The sequence below is a fragment of the Pistacia vera genome, unplaced genomic scaffold, assembly GCF_008641045.1.
Source record: "Pistacia vera cultivar Batoury unplaced genomic scaffold, PisVer_v2 Contig297, whole genome shotgun sequence".
Taxonomy (NCBI): Eukaryota; Viridiplantae; Streptophyta; class Magnoliopsida; order Sapindales; family Anacardiaceae; genus Pistacia; species Pistacia vera.
Genome location: NW_022196109.1, coordinates 276,384 through 297,301, shown reverse-complemented (window position 1 = coordinate 297,301; position 20,918 = coordinate 276,384). Strand labels below are relative to the sequence as shown.

The 20,918-nt window shown below is 34.0% G+C and overlaps 1 protein-coding gene and 1 long non-coding RNA gene across 2 annotated transcripts; both read left to right on the top strand.

Moving 5' to 3' along the window:
• The first annotated feature begins 7,860 nt into the window (after nucleotides 1-7,860).
• On the top strand, nucleotides 7,861-9,260 carry LOC116135247. Its single transcript, XR_004128865.1, has 2 exons — nucleotides 7,861-8,081; nucleotides 8,512-9,260. It is a non-coding gene; the product is annotated as an uncharacterized LOC116135247 (long non-coding RNA).
• Nucleotides 9,261-13,787: 4,527 nt separating this feature from the next.
• On the top strand, nucleotides 13,788-16,145 carry LOC116135243 (glucose-6-phosphate/phosphate translocator 2, chloroplastic). Its single transcript, XM_031420938.1, has 5 exons — nucleotides 13,788-14,428; nucleotides 14,727-14,952; nucleotides 15,028-15,250; nucleotides 15,424-15,637; nucleotides 15,870-16,145. Exons 1-5 carry the CDS (start codon nucleotides 13,919-13,921, stop codon nucleotides 15,879-15,881), a joined length of 1,185 nt encoding a protein of 394 aa, XP_031276798.1. The 5' UTR covers nucleotides 13,788-13,918; the 3' UTR covers nucleotides 15,882-16,145.
• The last annotated feature ends 4,773 nt before the right edge of the window (nucleotides 16,146-20,918 follow it).

The window sequence follows — 20,918 nt, the reverse complement described above, 5'->3', positions numbered from 1 at the left end:
GGACTACGACAGAGTAGATCGCTCGATCGAGGAGAGATGGACCTTCAAGTTGGAAATAAAGCGCGAGTTGTTGCATTGGTCATAGAAATTTATTAATTGTTTCTACCTTCGGGCCTTCTATTAGCACTTTTGAATTGTTATTATGTGCCTTTAGTTTCAAAGAACATAATTTCTATGTCCGCTTTAGATAGTAATGGATATCAATTTTTTATTTCTAATGGATCGTTGTCTTTTAGTTTAAATGGTATTTATTATGGAACTACTAGATTACATAATGGTCTGTATATTCTAAATTTAATAATAATGAAATATCCAATCTTGAGAATAAGAAACCCAAGAATGGTGACTTTAATGAGACATATCTTTGGCATGGTAGGCTGGGTCATGTTAACCAAACTCGCATTGTAAAGCTCCACAAAGATGGAGTTTTGGACCCATTTGACTTCTAGTCTTATGAGGTATGCAAGTCATGACTATTAGGCAAAATGACCAAGTCACCTATCATTGGACATGCTACAGAATAGTTAGGCATCATCCATAGTGATGTATGTGCACTACTAATAGTACAAGCCAGAGGTGAGTATTCTTACTTCATCACTTTTACTGATGACTTCAGTAGATTTAGTTATTTCTACTTAATGAAAAATAAATTTGAGTCCTTTGACAAGTTCAAAGAATTTAAAAATGAACTACAGAATCAACTGGGCAAGAATATTAAGGTTTTCCTATCTAACGAGGGAGTAGAATACTTGAGCTCAGAGTTTGATACATAGCTGAAGGATTTTGGGATAGTATCTCAACTCACACCTCCTTATACATCTCAACACAATTAAGTGTCCAAAAGGAGGAACCGAACCTTGTTGGATATGATTCGATCTATGATGAGTTTTACAGATTTATCCACATTGTTCTAAGGCTAATCCCCTAAAGGCTGTGACTTATACACTGAATTATGTACCATTAAAGTCTGTAAATAAGACACCATATGAACCATGGAATGGATGAAAAACTCATTTTGTCTTATCTAAGAGTTTGGGGTTGTGATGCTTATGTCAAGAAATTGACTTCAAACAAGCTTGCCACAAAATCTGAAAAATGCAATTTTGTGGGGTGTCCTAAAGAAACTAAAGGATACTACTTCTATCATCCAGTTGAACACAAAGTTTTCATTGCTCATACTGGGGTCTTCTTGGAGAATGAATTCCTTCTAAGAGGAGATAATAGGAGGAAAATAAAACTGGATGAAGTTCTGAATTCACAATGATGTAATAGACGATGTACAGAAAGATGTGTCACCTGAAGTGGTTGAACTGAAGGTGGAAAAGCAACCCGCCCGGCCCGGCCCGACCCGACCCAGCCCGCGGCGGGTTGCTGCAAATGATGGGTCGATCCTGACCCGCCCGGTGACATTGGTGGGCCGGGTTAGGCTTGCCAATATTAGAGAATTTGCTGGCCCAACCCGGACCGCCAACCCTAACCCACCGGGTTAGGTGCGGGTTGGGCTGGGTTAACCCGCTTTTTGATTTTTTTTTTTTTAATTTTGTTTTGTTTTATTTTGTTTAAGTTTAATTGTTTAATTAACTTTTCAAATGAATAATTAACAATTTATAAATGTAATTGTTTTTAGTTAATTGTTAATTTCTTTTCAAATATCAATAATTAAATTAATTTTTTTTTTTGTAACATTCATCCAAATATTAATTCAATTTTATACATTAAAATTGTAATATAAGAATATTAAATTTATTCATTTATTAAAATAAAAATAAGAAATACAATAATTATTGCCTCTTTAAAACCTCACCAAGAAAAACCCAATAGACAAAAACTTGGTAAGAAAAAGAGTGCAATAATTGATAATTAATTTATAAGTTACAATTTACAAAACAACTAATTTTGGGGTTCACTAGGACCTCCCTCATCCGTATCATCTATATTACAAAATTGAAATGATTCTATTAAAGTATCGTCGACAACCTCGTATTGACCTTGATGGCCGACCGTTCCCATCTCAAAGACATTGAGGACTTCAATCATTTGTGGTGTAAGTTTAGTCCCCTTTCATTTAATTTAATTCTCCGCTTGCACAAATGTTTGTTCGATGAGATGGTTGAGACAGGACACGAAAACATCCAAGGCAAGTCTTGAAATACCGGAAAAATACATTTTCTGGCTCTACATAGTCTAAAGAGATCAATGTTGGCTCTCTGTTGTGGACTACTGGTAACATTTCAGGGGTTGCCAAATATTGTTGAAGCTCATTACTCTGCGACTGCATGAAAGACAGTACATTAGTTGTTGTTGTTGTTGTTGTGTGGTGGTGGAGCCTCTGAAGAGGAGGTTGTGCTTCGGATTCGGGTCCTCCTCGGCCTATTCATTGCACCCCAAGAGTAAAAGTCTTCATTTGTTTCTTCTGATGCAGCTTCCCTGGATGTTTCGCCTCTTTGCGGTTCCCATACCTGTTTTCATACTGGAAATTTACTTCGAAAAGTGTATTTTTTGCCTCTCCTATTTGATTGGCATATGCTTCGATTTGTATTTTCACATAAATTGTCAAAACCATTTTCTAAACCTGCTAATTTAATTCTAGGATCAAATATAGCACCTAAACAATAAAGAAAGAAATGGTTTCCCAATATTTTTAAAAAAAAATTTCCGTTGCCTTTATTGGTGCATTTAAAATTACATTGTCTTTGTTTTTTATAATAACTTGGAAATTTTTATAATTGTATTGTATTACTAATGGACTAGTAGGAAATACACACCAGAAAGTTGTAAAGTGGATTGGTAAAGTTTTAAGAAAAAATGAAATATTTTACTATTTGCCAATCATTTTCTACCAATAATGAGGACCTCTATTATTTGCTACAAAAAACTAATTATATTAGCATAGGTAACATGAATCAAGCTTAAATAAGTACTATTCCATCTAACATGCATGTCTAATGCAAAAGTTCTAGGAGACATATTTGATTTTATACAAGCGTCTTGAAATTCAGCATTTTTTTTTTATACGAGTAATCCAAGCTAAACACTCTTAATTCTATAATATTTTCTTTAATTGTTTTCATACCACTTTTCACAATTAAATTAATAACATGACATGCACAAAGTTGGTGAAAAAACTTCAAATTGTTATATAAAGGATAATTACTTTGAAAATAATCTATACTTACTATTAGAACTTGCATTATCTAAAGTTAAACTTATCACTTTACTAACAACATCATAATCTTCTAAAACTTCAACAATTTTATTATAAATTTGTTCACCACTATGATCAACATCATTAATCTAAATCCTAATAAGATTTATTTAATTTACATTCATTATCGAAAATGACTAGTCACACAAAATAATCTTGTTTAGCTCTACCACTCCAATATCGACAGTTAGAGCCACACTAACTGATAAGTATGTATTTTATTTTTTAATTCTAATTTCATTTTTTTAAACAATTTATTAAATCATTTCTAGTTGAAGTTTTAGAATAACTTTTAAATCCGGAAAAATGAATTTTGAACAAATATTTCAAAATATTTATCTTCAGCCATATTAATAGGTTGATCAGTTGCAGCAATATATAAGTTAACTGTTCCCTATCTACATCAAAACTATAACGCCATTAGTACCCATATTAGTTTTTGAGTTTGATTGCTTTCTCTATTTCCATGTTGATTAATATGTTTATTAGCATGCCTTTTTAAAGTACTATTACCATTACCTGAATCAGCTTTATAAATATTTCCACAGTATTTGCATCTCGCTTTCTTGACTTGAACCCATTTTCTGTCTCATAAAACTTGTCGAAATGCGCCCAAACGTCTTATGTGTGTCTGTCTTCGCTTCCGATGCAGTTGATGATCCCGCCTCAGCTTGAGATGATGTTGGACGAGCACGACGTTACGAGATGACTTCTAGAACCACCAGGAGCTGTTGAAATCGGGGCATAGTTGAGGTGTATCGGATTCTGAGAATGGGAAAGCGGGCTATTTGAATCTCCTCCTGCATTTATGTTAGTAAAATCAACGGGACTAGGACTAGGATTAGTTTCCGTCATCATTGTAATTGATGGAGAGAATATCTATCCTTTGTAGTTGAAAAAAAAAATTGATGTTGAAGAAATAAATAAAGAAAGAGAATTGGAATATGGAAATTGGATTTGGAAAATTGGAAATATGAATTAAAAATTGCAAAACTAATAAAAATTAAAATACAGCAAATTGCAAAACTAATAAATGAATAATTGAGAGATTAGAGATTAAGAATATGAGAGAATGTAGTTATGAGAAAAATGTGAGAGTTTAGGGCTAATTTATAGAAAAAAGGGAAAGAAAAATGACGAAAAAGACCCCTCCAACGGCTATATTTCAAGGATAAAGGGGTATTTGTAAAATAAATAAAATTTTTTTTTAATTTTTTTCAGCCAACCCGCTGTTGCAACCCGACGGTTGGGTTAGCCGTTACAACCCGTCGGGTTGCAACAGCCAACCTGACAGGTTGTCGAGTCTCTTGCAAAGAGACAAAACAGCAACCCGCCGGGTTACAGGTTGCCATTGTGCAACCCGGCCCGCCCGGGTTGCTGTGGGTTTAACCGCATTTTTACGGGCCGGGTTAGGGTTGACCGCCTAACCCGCCCCAATTTTCCACCTCTAGGTTGAACATCGTGAGGAGATCACTCCACAAACTGGGGAACAAAGTAACCACTTCTAACAACACAAAAGCTGTATGATGTGGAAAGTACATCACGAGCCTGAGAGATATGATTTTCTCGTGACTTAGAAATGACGTATTGGTCTTCAAACAATGAACCTAAACCTACGATATGCTATGTTGGATCCAATTCCACAAATGGTTGGAAGCCAGAAATTTGAGATGGATTTTGGTGGATCCACCTGAAGGGTAAAACCCAAAGGGTAAATGGGTCTTCAAGAAGACTGACATGGATGGTAACGTGCAAACCTTAAACCACGGCTGATTGCTTAAGGTTTAGACAAAAACATGGCATGACTATGATGAAACCTTTTCTCCAATTACGATGTTAAATTCCATCCAGATTATGCTTACGATTGCTGCATACCATGACTACAAGATTTGGCAGATGGATGTCAAAACTGCTTTCCTAAACGGAACCTTGCAAAGGACGTATGTATGATGCAACCCCGATCATTTTGTTCTTGATGGACAAGCAGAAAAGGTATGCAAGTTGCAGAGATTCATTTATGGACTTAAGCAAGCATCTAAGAGCTGGAACATTCATTTCGATGAAGCCATTAAGGAATTCGGATTCATAAAAAACGAAGACGAACCTTGTGTATTTTATAAGAAATTCAGTGGGAGTGTAGTTGCATTCCTAGTATTATATGTCAATGACATACTAATCATTGGGAATGATGTATTGAACTTGCAACTGGTAAAGACTTGGTTATCCAAGTGCTTCTCCATGAAAGACTTAGGAGAAACAGCCTACATCCTCGGTGTTAAGATCTATCTTGATAGATCTTGTATGTTGTTTGGCCTAATTTAGAATACGTATATAGACAAAGTATTGAAGAGATTCAATATGAAAGAATCCAAGAAATGATTTCTTCCGATGTCACATGGTGTATATCTCTCAAAGAACATGTGTCCTATGACACAAAAAGAGAGAGATAAGATGAGTAGAATCCCATATGCCTCGGCAATAGGATCTATCATATACATTATGTTGTGTACTCGGATTGATGTCTCATGTGCCTTAAGCATTTGCAGTAGATATCAATCAGATCCTGGTGAACAACACTGGACAGCTATCAAGAATATCCTTAAGTACCTGAAAATGACTAAGGATGCATTCTTGGTTTGTGGAGGGGAAGATGAGCTCACTGTAAGAGGATAAAGTGATGCTAGTTTCTAGACTGACAATGATGATTTTCAATCATAGTTAGGGTATGTGTTTGGTCTAAATGGAGCCGCAGTGAGGTGGAAAAGTTCAAAACAAAGCACCATGGCGGATTCTACAACAGAAATTGAGTACATAGCATTATTTGATGCGACTAAAGAGGCAGTTTGGATCAAGAAGTTCATTTCAGAACTTGAAGTGGTTCCAAGCATTATTGATCTGGTAGAGCTTTAGTGTGACAACAATGGTGTTATAGCTCAGGCTAAGGAACTGCAATCTCACCAACAATCCAAACATATACTCAGATGATACCATCTGATCACAGAATTTGTTCAGAGGGGTGATGTGCAAATTTACACCTATCGATGACAATGTAGCATACCCATAAAGGAAAGCTCTGTCACAGTAGAAGCATGATAAGCACTTAAAATCATTTGGTATTAAATACATAAATTATTGGCTATAATGCAAGCGAGAGATTGTTAGGATATGTACACTAGAGCCAATAATATTAGACTCTTGTAATATTATATTGAATATTAATAAAGGCATAAATTCTATATCATGGTATTTGTTTATATATGTGTGTGTGTGTGTGTGTGTGTCCTTAGAAGGGTTGAACTATGACGAGGGAATGAAGTGTTTCAAATATTAATTGTGACGACCCTATGATCACATATGGTGGTCATTCTAGAATCGTCCATAGCCTAGTATTAATTTGACCAAGGACATAGATTATGTAGTAAGGCTATCATAGTGTTGAATGGCCCTACCGAAAGGTAATAACAGTTCTCACATGTTAAGGTTGTTTGGTGACAACCTGATGTGACACATGGGTACTTATTATTGACAAGTTCACTAGACTAACCCACCAGAGGATTCTATATAGATGGTAACCCCAATGTTTATGGAATATATCCTCTAACTGATGGTGGTACATGTGATCCTTGGACTTGAGATCACTAGAGTGTCGTGTGTAAATATTAGTATAATTTGACAAGCCTAACGTAATCTTATTTAGAGTTATCATATCCTCTAACGGATGGTGGTGCATGCGATCCTTGGACTTGAGATCACTAGAGCGACGTGTGTAATTATTAGTATAATTTGACATTAGCCTAATGTAGTCTTATTTGGAGTTATCAATACGATAATGGTTGGTTACATCAAGAAGTACACTATGGATATGATGGACCGACAAATGATTCATCACTCCTATGTACAGGAGAAATTATCTCGCTAAGCTATTCATTTAGTAACAGTGATCACAAATCTGTGGCCACAATGGAATTAAGTTGGCGCTCAAATCCAATTTTATTTGGTTGTTGATTTGATAACCGAATGCAAATGTATCAAGGTAAAATGATTGAAGTTGACACTACTTCTGTACTTCAAACCTAATGAGATAAATGATAAAAAAGGGATTTAAATTGCACGGTAACCATATTGTTGAAAGGTAGCAACTTTGTTGAATCTCTGTTTGTTTGGTAATTATGATGCTTTGCTAGAGGCCAATCTTAATTAGTGTACAGATATCTAATTAGTTGATGCTTAATTATGAATCCGGTTACTACCAACATAATAAAGAACCCATGGGTCACACAAGGAGAATAACGAAATGAAGGGTAATTTTTTCTTTTGGATGAAATGGGTGTTTTGGTAATTTTGTAATGCGATTAAATTTGCTAGGGTTGTTGGCAATATTCAATATTTATATTGAAGTTATTTTAGCAAAATTGTAAATATATTAATATTAATATTAATATGGAATATAATTAATTAATTTAAATATACTTAAATACCATAATTAAATATATGAATAAATATATATTTATATATTTATTTAGATTATATTTAATAGGAATGCTATTTCAAATAGGAATAGAAATATTCCTATTTTAAATGAGGGATATTTTATCCCTCACTATATAAAGGAGGAAATAGAAGATTTTATCATATATATATATATATATAATTCATATTATTCTCTCTCCTAAAAAACCCTAGCCACCGCCCCTTGCAAAGAGAAGAGTTTTTCTCTCATTTTCGTATTCTATCTTAGGGCAAACCAATTAATCTAGCAGTTAATTTGTTTGTGATTCCCGTCCTGCTTTTGTGTGGATACTGTCTTGTTCAATTTTGCCTTGAATCGATTTGCGAAGGCCAAATCCGAATCCGTTTGAAGGAGCCACCAATGCAGGTATTGAATTAATCCTTGTATGATTAATTAGGTTTTATTAATAGGTAGTATTATATCAATCCTGATCATGGGAATTGGGTTAAACTGAATAAATTTCTTCGCTTTATTCCACCTTTATTCAATCGAAAACCCTACACATACACTAAATGCAATTGTGACAATCTACGGAAGAGATTTAGGTTAACGTAGGAATAGATTTTATTTTGTTTTTTATTCTTAATTTAGAGGACATCTTTAGATCTCTTAGATTGCTAGGAACTAGCAATAAGCTAGTTGAGAGTTGTGATAAGTGCTTGAAAAAACACTTATACTTAGTGATTTGTCAGTATCCTTTGTGGAAAATTAGGTTTAATTTGTATAATTTAACATAATTGTTTATAAATGTGTTTTTGGGAATCACGGGTATGTTTGGTGTATTTTCATATCATAGGTGCTTAAAAAATAATATTTGGGTGAAGAATAATGTCGGCGAGGAAATTTTTGATGGCTAAGAACAAATAGTTTGTGAATCAAAGTTGAAACGAGGAAGCTATGGCATTTCAAGTATCATTGGTCATGCTGAGTCAAGTTCAGCCAGCTCGCACATGTGCACACGAGTTTGAGACAAAAAGGGGTGGTGCAACATTCAAAACCTTGCATCGCAGTGGTGATGGCTCGAGTTTGTATCAGATATGAAAAAGGACAAGCGTCGCGTCATTACAAATTGCACATTGCGGCAGTGAGGCTACAGGTGTGTAAACAGAATAAGACGGACGTGGCATCAAAAAAGGAACGTTACTGCCCGCGTGGAGGAATCTGAAATGTAGGTGTTTTCTGATAAGTTTTATTCCAATTTTCTTAGTTTAATTCACCTATAATTGTTTCAAAAGTACCCCTAAAACGCTAGCACTATAAATAGATGTCTTTAGCAATTTTTAGAAAAAGAAGGAATTGTGGTACAAAGGAGGAGACAAAAGAATAAAGAAAGGAAGGAAGCAATTCGGAAGTCTTGCAGCAACACCATCGATCAACCCAATTTACCTAAGCTTTTCCACTCTCTTCTATTGTTTGTTCTCATGAATACTATTCTAGATTTATTATTTTCTATGGATAACTAATTTTCCTGTGATTGGGGGTGATTTCAAAGCTCTATACATGTTTTGGGATAATTTATAGAATCTGCAATTTCCTTTCTTACTACTTCTTTTGATTATGTGTTTTATTCTCTATTATTAATGCCTTAATAAATTCTCTTGATTATTTAAGTGCATAATCTAATGATTGAGTTAATCTATTATTACCAATTTGGATTATTAAGCACGAAATCGTTTAATTAATCTAGACGTCTAGTGGTAAATTGCTTACAATAGAAATAAACACTCAAGATAACTAAACTAAACCTGTGAGTTTAGCCTTGATTCAGTATGTTTTTTGTCTCTTAATGTACCAAGATGAATGTTTCGTGTAATTAATTTGTTCAAAATTCTGCTTGAAAACAAGTTTTTGGTGTTGGGTTTTGAAGTTACGGGAGGTCCATTGGGAAACTCTGTAAAACTGTTATTGAAAATTACGAATAAATACTTTTAAGATATCAACTTGAAATGCTTTTGACTTCAGGAAGAAATGTTTTGGATATGAATTTGTATGTTGAAGCCAGAAGGGTATTTGGCTTTGAGTAGGTTTGAAGGGTTGGGCATGGGAGTTGAGGGTGAATCTTAATAATAAAAACGAAATGAGAAGCCAAAATGAAAAATAGTGGCAGCTTTTGAAAGTTAGAAAAGTATTATGAGCCTCTTCCTCTTGGAAGGTCCAAAAGGACGAACATTAATCGAACAAATAAACAAGGGCAATGCTATATGTACTAACCATTTATACTAATCCAAGTACTAATATTGAAAATTTGAAATTTCCCTCCTAAAAAAAGAAAATTCAAATTTTCTATGTTAGTACTTGAATTAGTACAAAATGGTTAGTGTACATAATATTATTGAATAAACAATCACCAGTGGCACATGATAGTCATGTGTCCCTAATATTACAAATTTGTCCATTCCAAACATCCCATCCTGCCTAACATAAAAGTCACTCTTTCCTATTTCTAAACCAGTAATACTACACTTACCGATTAAGCTATCGATTTTTACATACCGACCCACCTGCCCAATTACCCAAATCTCAAAATTTAACTCAATCAGTATGTCAAATCAGTAGTTTAATCGGTAACTCAAGCATCATTGTTTCTAAACATATCTATTACCAAACTTCCCTTTCATACCTTCGCCTCATCACGAAAGAGCTAAATTCATAATATTCACTAATCAAATATCATTATAGAGGTAATAGTAAAGTATCTTAATGACATAAAATATCAAAATTCATAAAACATAAAGCCAAATTAATGATATAAATCATTCGGTGACGTAACATTTGTATATAAAGGATTGATCTTAATTTATGTTCTAAAAATATAAGATTTTTGATGTATTAATGTATTGGAATTAAACTTTTAAATAAGTTACATTGATATTATACAAAGTGTTATTTTCTTGTAACTTACTACATATACCTTTAGAATATATATGAAGACTAGTCCAAAATAAGGCTTTGGATTGAAAAAAAAAAAGTTCCATATTAGCAATCCATCCTTATTTAATAGTAAATTTCATGATACCACTGGGTGCCTTATTTAGTTTTACTATGTTCAAAATTGTTTTCAATACTCTAAAAAGAGACTATAAATACTTCTTCAAATATCCCTTCTTAACGGAGTTTCAGTTAATTATGTCTAGGTCTTGTATTTTAAAATACTAGGATTTACTCTCTGAAGTTTAATAAATGTTAATATAGTCGATTAATTGGAAGGGTTTCTATTGTTTATAAAGCAAAACCCCTTATTTGGATATTTTCCAAGTTCTAAAAGCTTTAAATCTACCCCTAATTGTCTACTTTTCTTAGTATTTTCTACAATCAGGGGGGTATACATATATCCCAATACTTTAAATTGCAAAACTTAGTAATGCACCTAAACCCCAGGGGGATAAATATAATTAACTCCACAACCCGCATAACATACCTTATTAGTCTTATATCGTAACAATAATTTTTATTTTTAAACAGAGTTAATTGTGTTTCTATTTAATATATCACTAAATAACAATTTTCTCCCTCAAGTATTGGAAATACCAATTATGTTGGTATCATTAGTGTTGATATCAAACTCTCACATCGGCTCAAAGACGCGAGTCTTGGTTGCTTATCTAGCATAAGGATACTCTCATCACCCAAATGCGTCATTTCAAGACAAAATTGTGCAAGTTTTTAGCAATCCAACGTGTGGCCCAAAGCAGACAATACTTCTGAGAACCCACTTATTATGAGACTAGAGACAGCATAACAACAAATGATGCTAAAAGGAGGGTCCGAGTTTTCCTGGGCTGAGCATGCCGGTTTGCACCCACGTAAACCTCTCAAGCCCCTCGTTTGGGGAGTTGCGTTGATGTCTAACTCTCACATTGGCTAAGAGATGAGGGTCTTGATCGCTTATCTAGCACAAAGACACTCTTACTATTCAGAAGCACTTTTTCTAGATAAAACTGTACAGGTCTATCAACAATCTAACTTCTGGTCCAAAGAAGACAATATTTCTTGAAACAATAATAAGTATTCCTTAGACTTTTACAGTTCAATTTCACGAATATGGAAAAATGTCAGTGGGTAACGAAAATCTTAATAAAACCGATATGGGGTAAATTATTATTTCTCATTATTATCTTCACCCATCTAATCAAACAAAGTTTATAGCATCGTTGCTTTGGTTCAAATCAATTGCAATTTAAAGAGACGGTTCTAAACTGGAAACAAGTAACATCAAGGCATGCCAATTGCTAATATTAAATGAAAAGTCTGATTTGTTCTTCTTCTTGGAGAAATTCTGATCCGTCAAAATAAAGCATTAATAATTCAACTTTGACAAGTGTTTTAACAACTAGTATTAATGTGACACCTTATTTCATTATGGAAGCCAGGTGTCTGTCTTTTTCAATCAGATTTTTTTTATTTTGGTTCTGATTCAATTAAACTGTCTTTTGTGTTCAATTGCTGCAAACAAACTAGCGGCTGAGAATTTGCAGAAGCTGAATGCATTTCATGTGATGTTTACATCGATCTCATTGGGGTCTGGAATCTGCAGGCTTTCATATTATATCATTCTTTATAAATATTAACATACAGATAGGTTTTTATAAATCATTGGAGAGATTTTTCTCAGGGAAAATCTATCATGATATTTTTTTATTAATTTCAGGTAAAATCTATGATGTTTCTCCCATCATGGCATTGTACAAAAATAATAATAAGAACCGAAATTTGTGGTGGCGGTGTTCTGGTTTTCTGGGTATCTTCGGAGAACCCAAAAAAAAAGAATCCAACAACTACAATTCATATGTTAATATTCAATAATGGTGGATTTGTCAAATTTCAGATTATAACAGCTTGGATAGAGAAATTTGACATAATAATTGTTCAAATTTCATATAATTTAGTCGAATTCTTCAAAAAAAATTATATACCCTTCACAAATTAAAACAAATGTAGTTCAAGTAGAGAAAATTTTCCCTAAAAATTGAAGAAAAAATCGTTGATTAAAAATGTTATAAAAAAAATTCTCAAAAAAATTTACTATATATAAAATTTTCACTAGAAATTATTTCAAATACTTTTTTTTTAATGTTAACAAAACCTTTTAATCTCCTTTGATCAAGAGCTATTAATGTACATAATATTTCTTAATCATTTTTAAATAAATACTAAAAAATAAAATATTTATTTTAAAATGTAGAGAATAGACATATTAATTTTATATACATAAACCTAATTACCAAAAATACCCCTAATCATAATAAATTTACAGTAAAATAAAAATATTAAAAGTGCTCTTATGATTTATTATATTTAAAATATTTTTTAATTAATTTAGTAAGTTCCCAGCCGCCGAAATGCAGTGCTAGTCACCCAATTCTGGCCGTTTGAAATTTTTTTGGCCAGATAAGACAACATTATTGGTATCTAAATACAATTTTTTATTTAATTTATTTATTAATATAAGTTTCCATTTTATATAATTTCTTAAATTTTTATTTAATTATATGCATATTATCTACTATATATAAATATTAAATAATTTAATACTAACCTGTAATTAAGGGATATTAACCTATAATAAGGATAATTAATAGAAATGATTTATAGTTCCTAAGCTAAAGTAATGATTTAGTGAAAATAATTATATCCTAGTTCCTGAATTTGCTCTCAATAGATGAGAGGACAAATTGGTAAAATACATATATGGAATTTTTTTGATTTAAAAAACAACATTTTTTAATATTAATAATTTGCCAGTTACGGGACTAAAATTTAATAACGGATACCAAAGTGTCATTTGAATCAAATCTCAGGGTGATATTGTTATTATCCCTCATGCAAGTTTACCAACCGATCAACTTGCTATTGTTGTTACAGCCGACAACCTTACTTTAATTTCACTTTCCTAAATTGCTCCAAACTCAAACATCAAACATATATCATATTTGGCCTCCTCAGATATTTTATTACCACAAACACCAACGGTGAAAACGAATAAATTATACCAAATTTTGACAAAAACATTACAAAGGCGAAGCTGTCAGTAGCTTACTTCTGTCTTTTCACTCAACACAGCCATCGCCAGCCCATACTTCCTCCCTCCTTCCCTTCTTCACTATAAATTCTCACCTTCCCCTCCTTCTCCCTCACCAAATTTTCATTTCCTTCTCCCAATCTACCAACATTTTACTTCCAATTCTTACTCATTTCTAAACACTATGATCTCTTCAATTAAGAACACTCCATCTCCATGTTTTGCTTCTCCAGATTTCTTGCCCAAGAAACGTTTTTTACCCACAAGACTAAATTTTTCTCCACTACCAATCATCCAAAATTCCACCTTTAACAACTCCTTCTCTGCAGACAAACCTCTTCACATTTCTTCTACTGACAACTTCACATTTTCACCAAAACAGCTCAAAACGCAGTGCAATGCTTATGAAGCAGACAGGTCTCGCCCTCTGGACTTGAACATCGAGGTTCTTGAAGAGCAGACTCGATTTGAGGCTTCCCACAAAATCAAGATTGGCATTTACTTCGCTGCTTGGTGGGCGTTGAATGTGGTCTTCAATATTTATAACAAGAAAGTGTTGAATGCGTTTCCTTATCCTTGGCTTACTTCTACGCTTTCCCTGGCCTGTGGCTCTCTCATGATGTTGATTTCTTGGGCTACCAGGATTGCTGACGCCCCTAAAACTGATCTCGACTTTTGGAAGACTCTATTTCCCGTGAGTTTTTTCTCTCTTTGATCCTATGATTTCTTGGTTTCAGAGTTTTCTTGCTATATTTTACTTTCTGCCCATTTGAAATGCCAAAAAGTTTCAATTATAGTTGAGGCCAATTTTGTTTCTATTTTTGATGATTAAGAATTATGCTTTGTTTGGTTGTCCCAGAAAGTGTAAAATGACAAGAAATTATTAGCTTGAATACTAACTGGTAATAAGATATATTATGAAGATGAAACTTGTAGTATTTTTTACGCAATTGAGATTAATAGTACTTGTTCTTGGTGAATTTTGTGTGTAGGTTGCAGTGGCCCATACAATTGGGCATGTAGCAGCAACGGTGAGTATGTCGAAAGTTGCAGTTTCATTCACCCATATCATCAAGAGTGGTGAGCCTGCTTTCAGTGTTTTGGTTTCAAGGTTCTTATTGGGTGAGGCGTTTCCTTTGGCGGTTTATGCGTCACTTTTGCCCATTATTGGAGGCTGTGCGCTTGCAGCTGTCACAGAGCTCAATTTTAACTTGACAGGTGAGAAGAATGGTATAGTTTAGTTGTTGAAATAAGTTTTTGTATTAGATTGCTGACTGAACTTGGTCTGACTAGGATTTATGGGAGCTATGATATCGAATTTGGCATTCGTGTTTCGTAACATCTTCTCAAAGAAAGGGATGAAGGGAAACTCAGTTAGTGGAATGAACTACTATGCTTGTTTATCCATGATGTCTCTTTTGATTCTCACACCATTTGCACTTGCTGTGGAGGGCCCTCATATGTGGGCTGTTGGCTGGCAAACTGCTCTTGCTCAAATCGGACCAAATTTCGTTTGGTAAATACTCTTTTTTTACCTTGGATTTGCTTTCACAATTCAAAAGTGGACTTAAAATTTCATAATTAGCTGTTATTTTCCCTGATTTGGTTGGTTTCAAATTAACGAAGTAGCATTAGAATTATGAAATGGTTGCTAAAATAAAAAATTTGTGTCGGTGTCAATTGACACAGGTGGGTAGCGGCTCAGAGCATCTTCTATCACTTGTATAATCAGGTTTCATATATGTCACTGGATCAGATATCACCCTTGACATTCAGCATTGGAAACACAATGAAGCGAATATCCGTGATAGTATCCTCCATCATCATTTTCCATACGCCTGTCCGACCCATCAATGCTCTTGGAGCTGCCATCGCAATTCTTGGCACCTTCCTCTATTCACAGGTAAAATATATCATCTCTTTCTACTTAAAAAGAGTCATTTATATTTATTCCTGGACCATTTGACATGCTGTATGCGGATGCATTTAGTTTTTTGTTTGAAAATTTTTGTAATGTCCACTTGTATGAATGGTGACAAAAACCCCTTCAATCTTGTTTAGGGCCAGTTCATGAAATGGGTCCTGGAGTTGAATGGTTTAGGCGACTAACATTGTGATATCTTTTTATTGAGCAGGCGAAAATGTGAAGAACTGGAGAGTTGAGGTGGAATCATCGATAATGAAGTTTGATTGATTTATAATGTTGAGCTCAAGTGGACTGAACGATGGTTCCTCTAGTGATTAGGGAGAAGGCATTTTTTGCAGTAGATAAGAATAATGTGATGAGCCCTAGAAATCTTAATCCAATGTATTAATTTCTTCAAATATATTTATAAATATGTAAAAATTAGAAAATGCACTTCATTTCTTGATAATTCCATGTTTTAGCAAATCATATGATTAAAAAAATAATAATCCATCTTGTTTATATGGGCAAAATTATAATTTTTAAATTTTATATTTAAAAACTCATAGATAAATCTATTAAGCTTGAAATAAAGGCAAAAAAATATGAAATAGGAGTTAATTGACGAAGGCTGTAGCAAGTCATGAAACAATATTAAGCACTTACATTATTGTTTTTCATAAAATCCTCAAAATGGGAACTTCAATTAAAAAAAAAAAATACATTTAGAATTGAATCAAATGAAATTGTGCGGATTGATTCGAAAAAGAACCAAGCTACTGTATAAATATTTCATATTATCAGGTCTTTCTCAGGGACATCATTTCTTGTTTTAAGCAGAGGTTAGACCACAAATCATTAAATATGGTGATTACTGATTGGTGATATGGAAGTTAACAGAAGATGACTTTAGAGGGATTATCAATGTCAATTCATCCTTAATAACACTTCTAATTTGGACACCGTACTCATAACATCCAATCTATACAATAAATTATGTATAACAAGTAGAATTAGGATATCTCATCAATTATACATGTCACATGAAATTTCTCTCATTTCCACTTAGTATTAATAAAAATATTGATAGTATTAGAATAAGTGTCATAGAGCCAATCAATTATTATAAAATTAATTCTTTGTAATAATATTCATTAATCAATAAAAGACATTTTATTCTATATTGTGTAAATCATATTCATATGTATTGATATATGTCTTTAGGATGGTAGAACTATGACAAGGATATCAAGTGTTTCAAATTTCATAAATATATTAATTGACTTTAATTATAATAATAATAATTAATTTAAAATAAAAATACCACAAGGGGTTGTTTGGATACAAGGTTGGAGCATGCCTATTCCTCATTAGAATATGGTTTTGACACATGCACTATATAAGTGCAAAGTGTATTAGAGAATGAATTAATTCATTCATTCAACCAAAGAAAATGAAAAAAAGAGGCAGCTCATTTTCTCTACTCCTCTCACGTTTGCCCTCCATTTTTTAATCAAAGATTTTTCTTTGATTTTGTTTTGATTCTTGAAGCCAAAGAGAATCTAGTAAATCCCTCTTTGGTTCTTCGAATTGTCTTCGTGTGGATCACCGTTCGTTCGATCCTATTCTTGGATCGATAGCAAAGTAGATTCAGAGACATTTGAAAGAGCCTCCAAACGTGCGTAAGATCTCTGATCCTTGTCTGGATTAATGTTACATTTGTTCTTTTCAATTTAAGCATGTAAAATATATACATATCAGACCTTGATCTTGGGTTAATCAAAGTAATCGATGGAAAAAAAAAATTCATTTTCCGCTGCGTTCACCCCATCGATTTACTTACAGTGGTATCAGAGCCTAGGGCCTTAATTGTATATATTTTAATAGTATTTTGATTGATTAACTGAATTGATTGCTAGATATTGCATGTTTGGTTTATTGATATGTTAATATTGCTTAAATTGATTAACTGATGTGTTGGATTTGTTGAGGGATTCACATTGGATCGTTTTTGTGATACACGCATGAACAATAATTTGGAAATTGAGATTTGCACCACGACACAGTTATTCTGCGTTGCGGCGTAGAGTTTCGTAAACCAAGATTACGTAAATGCGCTGCGACGAAATAAAACTTTGCCACAACGTAATTGTAGGAAAACGTTGAGCAACTGTAATCGCGCATTTGGGCCGCAGCAAAACAAAACTTCACCGCGGTGTGATTACGCAGTGTGATTGCACAATCGCGCTATTTGAGCCGTGACGAAATAACACTTCGCCGTAGCACAAAGTCATTGTCAAATACAAAATGCGCATCTGAGCCGCGGCGTAATAAAACTACACTGCAACATAATTACAATGATGTAGTGTGCCGAATCGTAAGATTGCATGATTGCGCCGCGACGTAACAGGAATACGCCACGGTGCGAATGCATCGTCAAAGCGCGAGTTGCTAGTTTTACATTGCGATGAAATAAAACTTTGCTGCAGCGCAAACATGTTCCTGCTATGCGCCGCAACGTGATAAAACCATGTTACAGCGTGAATGGTGCTGTAGCATTTTTAATACTGGATCGATGCATAATTCTGCAAATCCAATAGGGTAATTTTTATAAATCAACCCACCAAATTTAAAATTGATTGTTTTGAATGTATGCAATAATTCTTGTTTGAAAAATTGCATGGTGCCCAGTACATGAACCTTGGACCTACGATGAATGTTTTAAAGTATTTTGGGGTATGTATGATTGTAATATTAAATAGAGATTGTGTGCCCTGCCTTTCTCTTACCTTCTCGATGTACATTATCTTCTCATCTCATTCCCCTCAAATGTAAATCGAGGTTTCTAAATTTATTGATGTAAAATTAGTGTAATAATTAATTTCACTGTAAATTTAGTATGATGTATTTTGTAATGTACTTGAAGACGGAGCAAAGACGAGACAATCATACTTGAAGACTCAAGATATTTATTGCAGGACCCCTAGGTGACCCACCGGTTCCTCTAGGCTCAAGGAAATTGGTTTTAGTTGGGCCATGTACTGACACATTTATATTTTGCTTAGAATACGTGCTAAGGTTGAATGCTTCACAACATGTCAAACGATGTTATTCTAACAAAGATAATAAAACTGGCGAGACGTAAAATAAAAACCCTCAAATAAAGTATATTAAGTCATATGTAAGCCTTCCATAACCATGGGTTTAATCAAACCACTGTTCGTCGGAACCTTGTTCGCCAAAGCCAAGGCTGTTAGTAACTGACCGAATTCGCGCAGTGGAAAAACATAATATTTAAAACGAATCAATCAATTACATGAACCAAGATCCGAGTACGAATTATAACGTTTTCATGCATAAACTGAAACGTAAAATAAAACTGTATTAAAAACAAATCCATACAAGGATTTAGTTCATACCGACGTTTGGAGGCTCCTCCGAATATCTCTGATTTCAGACATGAATACTATTCATTGACACTGTTCACTGGTTACTGTTCACCAGTATTGTTTACCGTCTACTGTTCACGTGATTCTTCGCTAATCGATCCAATGTAGGATTGCACTCACGGAAGTCCACACGAAGATAATTCGCACAACCCTTGATTATTTTGCTAGAACAATCAAGGGCTTCAAAAATAAAGAAAGAAGAACAAGAAAAATTTTCTTCTTCACACAAGAGTGTAACGTGAAAGAGAGAGAGAGATAGGGTGGCTAAGGTTTTGGATTGAATGAATATATCACTTTGTTTTAATGCAACAATTAAAACCTTATTCCACTTAGGAATAGTCATGGGCTCCAACCCTAGTTCACCCTTGCAACCAAACACACCCTTTATGGTATGTTNGTTAATTGGTGGGTATGTTATATTAATATGTTTGGTTGGGAGGAATAAATTGGTGGGTATGTTATTTAAATTACTGAATTGTCCTCTAATTAAATATTATTATTATATTATTTTTAAATATTGATTATTATTTGTATTATGTAACCCCCCTGTATTTAAAAACTTAGCAAAAACAACCCCGTAATAAAAGTTTGGAAAATCAACAAAGCACCCCCACCAATCCAACCACTGCCAGTCGTCAGCAGCCAGTAACCTAATGGCGCACGGAAGGTAGGAAATGGTCTTCGTGCGCCGTATGGCCATTTTCAACCGGAAATGGCTAAACGTGATAGATCTGGCCATCAACGGCCAAATTGATGGTCGTTGATGGCCACAGACGTGGCTGTTAACCGCCATCGATCTAGCTGTTGACTGCCAAATCGACGGATCTGGCCTTTGACGACCAGATTAGATCTGACCGGAAATGACCATATTGGCGCACGGCGACCATTTTCGGCCTTCTGTGCGCCGTTCCGGCGGCGACGGTGGCTGGTCGCAGTGGTGGTTGCCAGCGGTAGGCGGCGGCAGATGGGTGGGGGTAGTGGCTTAGGTGGGCTGCAATTTGTTTTGAATTCAAGGATAATTTTGTCCAAAAAGTTAATTAATTGAGGTGAAATAGTAAAAATCATATTCATGTAAATAAATTTAAAAATAAGGGCGTTATTGTCCTAAAATTTTATTAATAAGGGATATAATTGTAACAAAAAAAGATAACCCTAGTAATCTTAGAATATCCAAAAAAATAGAGGTAATCAAATTACCTCCAAGGGGCGTTTGAATCATATAATGTTTTTTTATCTTAGTAATAAGATTATCGGAAAGAAAGATTACCTTGTAGATTACCGGGTTTAAATTATTATTATGCTTGGTTCAATTGGGATGTATTAATAATTAATGTGTTTGGTTGATAGTAATAACAAATGTCCTGAAATAACTTTTACTAAAATGCCCTTTAGATGATTATTATATATAAATAATTAAGGGCTTGTTTATTTTATTATTTGAAGCCGTATTCTTTATCCTATTCCCAAAATACTTATTTTTTTAATTATTACTTTTTTGTTTAATTATTTTGGGAAATACTATTCTATTTTTTTAATTACTTTTAGACCCTTAAGTTTACTAACTTAATTAAACACCCCTAGAAAAGAAAAGTTTAAAAATTAACAAAAATAACCCCACCCACCCATAGTTGTCAGATTCCGGCAACCACCGTCAGTGGTGGCCGAAATCTATCACAACGGCCTAAAAACGACCGAAAACGGTCGTTTATTCACCGATCTGGCCTTTTCCAGCCAGATCTGTGGTGGATCTGGCCAGAAAAGGCCAGATCTGGCCATCAACGACGGCCAACTCTTGGCGGTCATTGATGGTCAACGACGGCCAACTCTTT